The sequence below is a fragment of the Bubalus kerabau genome, chromosome 2 (genome assembly GCF_029407905.1).
Source record: "Bubalus kerabau isolate K-KA32 ecotype Philippines breed swamp buffalo chromosome 2, PCC_UOA_SB_1v2, whole genome shotgun sequence".
Classification (NCBI taxonomy): Eukaryota; Metazoa; Chordata; class Mammalia; order Artiodactyla; family Bovidae; genus Bubalus; species Bubalus kerabau.
In genome coordinates, this window is record NC_073625.1 from 51,269,277 (window position 1) to 51,280,715 (window position 11,439).

An 11,439-nucleotide genomic window follows, 5' to 3' on the forward strand; every position below is an offset into this window, starting at 1 on the left:
ACCTTTCCATTCAGATCTCTTTATACCGGTTTAAAACAGTAAAGACAACTCCTATTCTGTGCATCCTTGAAAAACCAGCTCTGAGTACAGTCCCTGATAATTTGGACTCAATATTCTTCCATAAAAATGGATGAATCAAATCAAACATATGGTCAAACATTGGAGAGCTACATATACTGTAAATCATTTGATTATATGATTAAATTGTCTAAATGCAAATTTCTTCTTTCTAAAATGAGGCCTATCTATTTTTACATAATGTTTTCCTTATGTTTCATATCTATTTAGTGTTCTGGTCAGGAATTTTACTCAATAAGTGCTATTCCCTTTATCTCACTTTTCTTTTTATTTTTCCCCTCTTGGCTATATATATTTATTTTTGTGATTATCATTTAATACATGTTATTTAAGTACGCACTTTTTAGAATCCAAACATAAATTTTAATTTTAAATATATATATATATATATTTATTGCAGTGACAAGGTGGACCTAGAAATTCTTATACAGAGTGAAGTAAGTCAGACAGTGAATGACAAATATATGATACTGCTTTCTTTAGATTTCTAAGAAATCTAAAAATAATAGTACAAATGAACCTATTTATGAAACGGAAATAGAGGCACAGAAGTAGAAAACAAGCATGGTTACCACGGGGTGGGGAGCGGAAGGAGGGATAAACTGAGAGTTTGAGAATGACATATTTACACTATTATATATAAAATAGATAACTAATAAAAATCTACTATATAGCACAGGGAACTCTACCCAATATCCTGTAATGACCTATGTAAGAATAGAATCTAAAAAAGGAGTGGATATAGGTGTATATATATATAACTGATTCACTTTGCTCTATAGCAGAAACTAGCACAACATTGTCAATCAACTATACTCCAATAAAAATCAAATTTTTGAAATCTCATTTTCTTATTCCATAGTTTTAAATTCTTGGCTAGTAATAGCTTTAAAATACCCATATTTATTGGTACTGTAATCCTGATTTAGTCTGAATTTAATGTAATAGCTTTGTAACGTAAAAGAAGCCATTCTATGGTATCCACATATGTATACCCTAATTAAAAAAGCTTTTATGATGCGGAAGCAAAACCCCTCCGAATATAAATTACCTTCCTATTGACCTTTTTGCACTCTGACTGAGCCATTTTGTATAGTAATTTATTACCCAAAATACAGTGTCAACATTATGTCAACTTAATGGACATGGAATCATGCATATTTTCAAGTTCAGAAACTAAAGAATAACTTTATGCTCTATTTTTAAAGCATATGTCTTGGGAACATGTTTATGCAAAAATTTGATATCAATATTTTTGAAACTCCACAGAAGTAAAAAGATCAGTCCATAGTAGAAATATATTTTATTTCTAGGACTATGTCTATTTTGATAATTTGAATTAAGTATCATCTTGCAGTAAGGCATTTTAGTCAAGATCAAAGGCTTATTATACAGTGTGAAATATGTTCTAAAGATTCCCATAATTAGGACTATATATGGACTTTTCTGGTGGCTCAGATGGTAAAGAATCTGCATGCAATGCAGAAGATATAAAAGACCTGGTTTGATCGCTGGGTTGGAAAGATCCCCTGGAGAATGGAATGGCTATGCACTCCAGAATTCTTGCCTGGAGAATTCCATGGACAGAGGAACCTGGCAGGCTCTAGTCACAAAGAGTCAAACACGACTGAATAGCTTTCACTTCACTTCACTTCATAGATTTCCTCCTTAGGGTATATTTTTTTCTACCTTCCAATCCCTAGGACTAGGAGATACCACAGACATACAAAAAATCATAAGAAAATACTGTGAACAGTTACATACTAACAAATTGGATAACCTGGAAGAAACACAAATTTCTAGAAAGAGCATACCAAGACTGAGTTAAGAAGAAGCAAATAATTTGAACATACTGATCACCAGAAATGAAATTAAAGCAGTAGTTCAAAAAATTTCCAGGGGAATTCTACCAAACATATGGAAAATAACTTATATTTATCCTTCTCAAACTATTCCAACTAACTGAAGATGAGGAAACATGCCCTAATTTATCCCAATACTAGACCACCATTACCTTGCTACCAAACTAGAGAAAAACACTACAAAAAAAAAAAAAAAACACTCCACAATATGTTAGCAAACCAAATTAAAAAATACAAAGAAGCATCATTCACTGTGATCAAGTTGAATTTAATCCTGGGTCACAAAGTCAATTAACATATGCAATCAAATCACTGTGATACACCCATGTTAACAAAAAGAAAGACAAAAAATACGTGGTCACTTCAATAAATGCATAAAAATAGTTAAAAAAAATCAGCATCCATTCAAGTTAAAAACTCTCATCAAAGTGGTTTAGAGGGAAATAGCTGAATATAATAAAGACTGTTTATGAGCAATTCACAGCCAACATAATACTTATTGGTGAAAAGGTGAAATCTTTCCTGCTAAATTCAGGAATAAGACAAGGATGCTAATTCTCACCACTTCTATTTAAAGTAGAATTGCACATTTTAGCTGCAGCAACAAGAAGAAATAAAACATATTGGAAAGAAGAGGTAACACTGTCATTACTTGCAGATGATGTACTTTGTACAGAGAACTCGAAAATCTCCACTGAAAACCTCTTAGAGCCAATAAGTTCATTCAGTAGATTGTATGTTACAGGATGAGTATAGAGAAATCTGTTATGTTTGTATACATTAATTATGAAATATTAGTAAGTGAAAGTAAAAAAAAAATCCTATTTAATTGGTTCTACAAATGATACCTAGGAATCAACTTAAGGAAGCAAAAGAAGTATATTCTGAAAACCATAAAACTTTGATAAATAAAATTGAAAATTATATGCAAAAATGGAAAGGTATCCCATTCCCTTGTATTGGAAGAGTTAATATTATTAAAGTGGCCATAATACCCAAAGAAATCTACAGATTTAATGCAACTTCTATTCAGTAACCATGATATTTTTTACAGAACTAGACCAAAAAAATCCTAAAATTCATAGAACTAGAATAATCCTTAAATAGTTCTAAAATTTATAGAAAAATAATCTTAAAACTAGAACAACAAAAGACTACTTATCGGCAAAGCACTCTTCAGAAAAAAAACGATAATGCTGGAGATACAACTCTCCCAAACTGACTATATTATAAATCTACAGTAATCAAAATAGCATGGTATTGGCAGAAAAAGGCACATAAAACACACAGATGGCTAACAGGACAAGAAAAGATGCTCAATATCACCGATTAACAGAAAAATGCAAATTAAAACAATAATGCAATATCAACTCACATCTGTCAGAATACCTATCACCAAAGCAATCACCAAAGTAAATATCAGAAGTTTTAGAGGGTATGGGAAAAGGAACCACTTGAACACTCTTGGGCAATGTAAATTATTGATTCATCCACTATGGAAATCAGTATGGAGTTTCCATAAAAACCTAAAAATAGGACAGCCATATGATCCAGCAATTCTACTCCTGGGTACATATCCAGAAAAAGTGAAAATACTAACTTGAAAAGATACACACACTCCAGTGTTCCTAGCAATACTGTTTATAATATCTCACATATGGAAGCATTCAAACATCTCTCAGCTCATTTAAGAAGATATGGTGTACATATACACATCATGGATTATTACTCAGACATAAAAATGAGATACTACCATTTGCAGCAAAATGGAAAGATCTAGAGAATACTCTTAGTGAAAGATGTTCAGGCAGAGGAATAAGGCAGATAGAGGAAGACAAATACTGTATTACTTCAGTTATATGAAGACTCTAAAAATTATAAAATGAATGCATATGTAAGACAGAAAGAGACCCAAAGATATAGAAAACAATCTTTTGTTTACTAAAGGAGATAGCAACAGGGAGGGACCAATTAGTGCCACTGGATTAGCAGATGCAAACTACTCTTCATAAAATAGATGAGCAATAAAGATATACTATATAGCATGGTGAATTATTTATTACATTGTAATAATTTTTAATGGAGTATAATCTTCAAAAATACTAAATCATCATGCTGTACTCCCTAAACTAACACAATGTTGTAAATCAAATATAGTTGAATAAAAAAAAACTTAAAAATTTGGAACCTGCCTGATTCTTAAAATGGTGATATGAAAGTAAAATCTATACAAGTAAGATATGCAAAAAAAAGTCCACAAACAAAAAATTTCGATCACATCTTTGATGATGGAAAGGTCCGGTTTTCCTTTAGAGTGAGAAGACAGGGTACGTTTGGATTTAGGCAACTACAGATAGAGAAACATTTATAAATATATAGCTATAAAACAGGATTTCTATTCTTAACACTCTTGACAGTTTGGACAAGATTTTTTCTTGTTGGGGGCTTCTTTGTGAATGCAGTATCATCAGCATCTTTGGCTTCTATAGATGAATCTGCAATGATTCAAGAAAAGGGGTAGGAATATTCTTTTCTTATGGCCAGAGGCAAATGATTTAAGAAAGAAGAGAGAGAAAGGTGCAAATTTTTTCTACATTGCTTCTCACATTTTTAATATAAGATATATATTAAATGATAGGAAATTTTGGAAATGGGTATCTGTTTAGAGGCACATGATTCTACTGAAAAAATTCTCTGGCAGAGCAAATTAAAATGATGCTCTTTAAATATCTCCAAAGTAACTAGCTACTTTAGGCAAATTATCGATTGTCAAAAGTGACCGGCACATGATGGTCGCTTCCATATTTGTTGTCTATGTCAGGGAATGAGTGGTATGCTAGGCCAACTACTGACAGTATATAAAGGTCCATGGGAAGGAGAAAACACGCACTTCAGAAACATCGCCTTGCAGTCCACCTGAATCCTCTTCCCTTGACAACATGTGTTGTAACTACTGCAGCAACTCCTGTGGCTATGGCTGTGGAAACAGCTACAGCTGTGGGTTCAGCCCCTATTATGGCTGTGGATATGGAACCAGATATGGCTGTGGATATGGGGCTGGCTGTGGATATGGTTCAGGATATGGCTGTGGATTTAGCCCCTATTATGGCTGTGGATACAGCTCCCGTTATGGCTGCGGTTATAGAACCAGATATGGCTGTGGATATGGGACTGGCTGTGGATATGGTTCAGGATATGGCTGTGGATTTAGCCCCTATTATGGCTGTGGATACAGCTCCCATTATGGCTGCGGTTATGGAACCAGATATGGCTGTGGATACGGCTCCTGCTGTGGCTGTGGATATGGCTCTGGCTAAACACTTACGGACCAGTCTGCTACAGGAGATGTTATTCTTCTTGCCGCTAGAACGTCACCACCATTTATGTCTGAAACCACACATCTAAGATAATGCTGATTCGAGAATTGAAAAGTCATGATTTCTATACGCAGGAAATTCCATGTAAGACAGAGCTTTGACCTTTGACTACCGTTTTTAAGATTGGCATCTTTGAGGCCTGAAGCTCCATGGTGGTATCATCTGTCTTTTTTCCAAATGTTAACCTTTACTCCCTTAATCTCTGACTCTCTGTAGTAATGATCCAAACACTCTACAGTTGGGGAAGTCCCTTGTTATCAATAAAAATGGTTCATTGTTTCTAACAAATCTCTGTGTATTTGCTTGTGCATAATTTTTGATTTGAGGTGTTATGGCCTCTGTTGAAAACTGAGCAAATGTGAAGTTGAACTTTGAAGTTCTTCTTCATATAAGCATTTCTGTTTATACCTGCATCAGAAATAATGTCTTTCCCACCTATTTCTTGTTTTTCTGATATTTAGGCACTCACATATATAAGCACAAATTTCAGTATTTCAGGACTGTGCTTTGCAAATCTCTCTGTGTCTGGGATGGAGCTGGAGGTGAAAGAGGAGGAGGAATGATACTTTATTCAGGAAGTTAATGCAAATTCCAAAATAAACAAGAGGTGTCCTGAGTACTTAAAGGAATAATGGAAAGCAAGGGGAATTTTCCTGCATATATGAGAAATAAGAAGCAGAGCGAGGTGCCAAGCACATGAGACTAAAACATGCATATGAAAGTCAAAACATTCTATCGTATCATCTGCTTTTGATGGAAATGCAAATGTATTTGTTTGTATACACTGATGTTGAAATTGTTTCCAGTCACTTATTTGGTAAACAGTTTTGAGTAGTTTTGAAAGGGTCTCATCTTAGACACTGAAGACAAAGTAGAAAAATTAAAGAAAAATTTCCTGTTCTCACGGTGTTTACATTCTAGTAGGTGAAGAATAAGAAAATAAAAAAGAATTAAGATAATTTCAAACTGACAGTTGGGATGTGGGAATAAAACAGTTTAGTGGGAAAGAGAGTAAGGATTGAAGCATTAAAGAGATATTTCAGGGAGGTATTTTCACCTTGTGATATCTCATGCCAATTGCAAAGACAGATTCAAAAGGACAGTAGCAAATGTAAAGGGGAAAAGAAGTCCATGAAGTTTTGGAAGAATATGATTTAGTAAGCATGTATGAGATAGCTTACATATCCAGTAAAGAGTCTTCACAAACTAACTCTTAACATACCTTCAATAACTGAAACGTTGTGACTCCCTTAGTTAAAGAGGGCTTCCTTGGTGGCTCAGACAGTAAAGAATCTGCCTGCAGCACAGACCTGGGGTCAGTCCTTGGGTTGGGAAGATCCCCTGCAGAAGGCAATGACTATCCAACCCAATACTCCTGCCTGATGTAGTCCATGGATAGAAGAGCCTGGCGGGCTCCAGTCCATGGGGTTGCAAAGAGTTGGACACATCTGGACAGCTAACATTTTCATACTTTCACTAGTTTAAAGAACACTTGAGACATTCAGACCAGTGAGGGAAATGACAAAATGGTGACAATCAATCCAAATATCTATAAGTTTGTAAATGACACACAAATATTTGAACAGAAATTCGACTTAATATATCAATTTTTTATTAGAGAAATATTAATTGAGCCCAACTTATGTGAAAGGTATTATAACCAGAGCTGGTTATTCCATGATGCACAGAATAGAGGCGGTTCTGCAGGCATCATTAGGTATGAAGAGGCTTGAGTGAAAAGGTTCAGAAATAATGCAATAAAGATGGAAGACTTTTCAGTAAACCAGGGGAATTGTGGCCAGAAATTCTGCTTTGGCAGCGGCATTGAAAACAAAGTGTCTACTGTAGAGAATTTGTGAAGCAAACTTACAATTTCAAATTGCAAGGAGGACCAGAAAGGTAAGAAAACTGAAGCATAATGATGATTGGAATGAGGATATATTTTCTTTATGCCTATAATTCGTTATTAAACATAGCAGCATCATAAGATTATATCAGTGATTAATCAAAGAAAAAAAAAGGTTGAATGATTTCTCAGCTGAAGGATTAATGCCTAATATTGAAAATTCTCAGAAAATGAAATCAGAAGCTTGATGAAAGTTCCTTTTGAAGGCACTCAATAAAGTACTGGATCACCACTCATCTCACTGTTGAAATTTGAGTGTGCAATAGAAGACTTCATGGTTCTTATTGTAAAAAATAACAAGTATTGAAATCTGTGTGATTATGAACGATAGTGGTACACTTAAGCAAGTGAGATAAACAAAAATAACACCCCCCCCCCAACTTTAATATAGAAAAAGCAAGAGAGTTCCAGAAAAACATCTACTTCTGACTTATTGACTATGCCAAAGCCTTTGACTGTGTGGATCACAACAAACTGTGGAAAATTCTGAAAGAGATCGGAATACCAGACCTCCTTAGCCATCTCCTGAGAAATCTGTATCCAGGTCAAGAAGCAACAGTTAGAACTGGACATGGAACAACAGACTGGTTCTAAATTGGGAAAGGAGCAAGTCAAGGCTGTATACTGTTACCCTGCTTATTTAACTTCTAAGCAGAATACACCATGCAAAATGCCAGGCTGGATGAAGCACAAGCTGGAATCAAGATTGCTGGGAGAAATATCAATAACCTCAGATACACAGATGACACCACCCTTATGGCAGAAAGTGAAGAGCAACTGAAGAGCCTCTTGATGAAAGTGCAAAACTAATACAATTATATAAAGTTTAAAAATAAAATAAAATTAAAAAAAAAAAGAAAACACTTAAAACTCAACATTCAAAAAACTAAGATCAGGGCACCTGATCCCATCACTCTATGGCAAATAGATGGGAAAACAATGGAAACAGTGAGAGATTTTATTTTCTTGGGCTCCAAAATCACTGCAGATGGTGACTGCAGCCAGTTAAAAGACACTTGCTCCTTGGAAGAAAATCTATGACCAACCTACACCAACCTAGACCAACCTATTTAAAAGCAAAGACATTACTTTGCCAACAAAGGTCCATCTACTCAAAGCTATGGTTTTCCAAGTAGTCATGTGTGGATGTGAGAGTTGGACTATAAAGAAAACTGAATGCTGAAAATTGATGATTTTGAACTGTGTTGTTGGAGAAGACTATTGAGAGTCCCTTGGACTGCAAGGAGATCAGACCAGCCCATCCTAAAGGAAATCAGTCCTGAATATTCATTGGAAGGACTGATCCTGAAGTTAAAGCTCCAATAGTTTGTCTACCTGATGTGAAGAACTGACTCATTGAAAAAGACCCTGATGCTGCAAAAGATTGAAGGCAGGAGGAGAGTGGGACAACAGAGGATGAAATAGTTGGATGGCCTCACCAACTCAATGGACATGAGTTTGAGCAAGCTCTGGGAGTTGGTGATGGACAGGTACCCTGGCTTGCTGCAGTCCATGAGGTGGCAAAGAGTAGGACATGACTGAGCTACTGAACTGAAATTTAAAAAGCTACACATTTTTTGGCTACATGTTGGCATTAGAAAGTTCAGATATTTAGTTTAGAGTGAGAAGAAAGAGTATGCTTGGATTTAGACATCCATAGAGAGAGAAACTTACTTGCAAACACACAGCTATACTGTAATATTTCTATTCTCAGTACTGCTGACATTCTGGATTATTTTTCTTTTGGTTACATGTTATTACATGTTGTTCTGTGCCCTGGAGAATTAGGAGCATCCTTGAGTTCTACAACAAGATGCCAATTGGTATTGGGAGGTAGGTATCTGGGTGAAGAACTCTGGCAAGAAGTTACAATGATTCAAGAAAATGAACAGACATATTTGTTTTCAAGTGATCAGAGGTAGATGTGAAAATAAAAAAGAAAAAGTTAAGGGGAATTTTTTAAACATTCCCTCCCAAACCTTTTAAAGTAAGATGTATATTAAATGATAGGAAGATTTGAAAATGTGTACCTCTTATTGGGCACATGATTCTAGTGAGAAATTCTTTGGCAGAGGAAAATTAAAATGATGCTCTTTAAGTGAAATGAGTCTCCAAAATAAGAAGCTATTTTAAGCAAAGCATTATTGGTCAACAGTGACTGGCTCATAATGTTGCTTCCATATTTGCTGCCTGTGTCAGGGAATGAATGGTATGTCCTGCCAATTACTGAGAGTATATAAAGGTCCAGGGGAAGGAGAAGGCACACACACACTTCAGAAACATCCTCTTGCAGCTCACCTGAATCCTCTTGCCTTGACAACATGTGTTGTAACTACTACGGCAACTCCTGTGGCTATGGCTGTGGAAAGAGCTATAGCTGTGGGTTCAGCCCCTATTATGGCTGTGGATATGGAACCAGATATGGCTGTGGATACGGCTCAGGATACGGCTGTGGATATGGGACAGGATATGGCTGTGGATTTGGCCCCTATTATGGCTATGGCTACGGAACCAGATATGGCTGTGGATATGGCTCTGGCTATGGCAGCTACTGGCCAGTTTGCTACAGGAGATGTTATTCTTCTTGCTTCTAGAACATCACCATCTAAGCCCTTTTTGCTTCTGAGATGAAGCATCTAAAGATAATGCCGATTCAAGGATTTATAACCCAGGATTTCCACTTGCAAGAAATCACATGCCTGACAGAGGCTTTGACCTGCAAATACCCACTTTAGATTGGCATCTTTGAGCCCTGAAGCTTCTTGGTAGTATCTCTGACTCTTTTGCAAATGTTAGTCTTTATTCTCTGATTCTCTGTTACGACTGTATTGATGATCCTAACAAAATCACTTGTTCTCAATAAAAATGGTTCATTGTTTCTATCAAATCTCTGTGTACTTGCTTGGGAATTAGTCTTTTTCCAGGCCTTGTAGACTCAGTTGAAAATTGGGCAAACGTGATGCATGAAGTTTGAGCTCTTCTTTGATATAATGCAAATATTTCTTTCATATCTGTGTCAGAAATAATGTCTTCTCCACCTGTTTCTTATATCTTATGTACTCAGGCACTCACATACCCAAGCAGAAATCTTCCAGTATTTCTGAACTGTGCTTTGTAAATCCCATTGTGTCTAGGATGCAACTAAAGGGGAAAGAGGAGGAAGAATACCACTTTCTTCAGGAAGTTGATGCGAAGTCCAAGGTAGACAAAAGATGACCTGAGTGCTTAAAAGAATGGAAGAGACACTTTCCAGGTTCATGAGAATTAGCATTAGAAATAGGAATTAAGAACATGTGCATAAGGAACTAAGCAACAGAAAAGTAATAATAGAAATACACTCATATTGTTTGTTTTGATGTAATTGCCTATGTATTTGCATATACTGAGATTAAGGCAATTGATTTCAATCTCTTAACTGACAGTTTTGAATATTAAAAAAGGTCTCAAATTAGACAGTGAAGGAAATGTAGGTAAATGAAAGACAAGCCTCTTGCTTTCAATGTTTATAATCCAGCCTGTGCATATAGAAAAACCAACAGCATAAATAATTCAGATAATTTGAAACTGACAATTGGACTCGAGGGAATAAAATACCTAAAAGCAAAAGAGAGTAAAAGTTGTATTAGAGAGCTAGTTCAGGGAGCTATTTTGAACTTGTGACAAATGAGCTGATGTCAATTGCAAAGAAAGGACACTAGCAAGTGTAAATGGGAGAAAATTTATGAAGTTTTGTAACCATATGATTTGTTAGGCAGGTATGAGATAATTCACACATCTAGAAAAGAGTTTTCACAAAGTAACTCTTAACATACCTTCAAAATCTGAAGCATTGTGACTCCCTTAGTTGAAGAGGGCTTCCTTGGTGGCTCAGACAGTAAAGAATCTGCCTGCAGCTCAGATTTGGGGTCAGTCCTTGGATTGGGAAGATCCCCTGCAGAAGGCAATGACTATCTATCCCAATATTCCTGCCTGAAGTAGTCCATGGATAGAAGAGCCTAGCGGGTTACAGTCCATGGGGTTGCAAAGAGTTGGACACATCTGGACAACTAACACTTTCATACTTTCACTAGTTAAAGAACACTTGAGACATTCAGCTCAGTGAAATGACAAAATGGTGAAAGCAATCCAAATATCTATTAGTTTGTAAATGACACACAAATATTTGAACAGAAATTTGACTTAATATATCAATTTTTTATTAGAGAAAATTAATTGA

At 35.7% G+C, this 11,439-nt stretch overlaps 1 protein-coding gene across 1 annotated transcript; it reads left to right on the forward strand.

Moving 5' to 3' along the window:
- The first annotated feature begins 4,834 nt into the window (after positions 1–4,834).
- LOC129644418 (keratin-associated protein 21-1-like) lies at positions 4,835–9,817 on the forward strand. Its single transcript, XM_055570065.1, has 2 exons — positions 4,835–5,115; positions 9,619–9,817. The coding sequence occupies exons 1-2, from the start codon at positions 4,880–4,882 to the stop codon at positions 9,815–9,817; spliced, it is 435 nt and encodes a 144-aa protein (XP_055426040.1). The 5' UTR covers positions 4,835–4,879.
- The last annotated feature ends 1,622 nt before the right edge of the window (positions 9,818–11,439 follow it).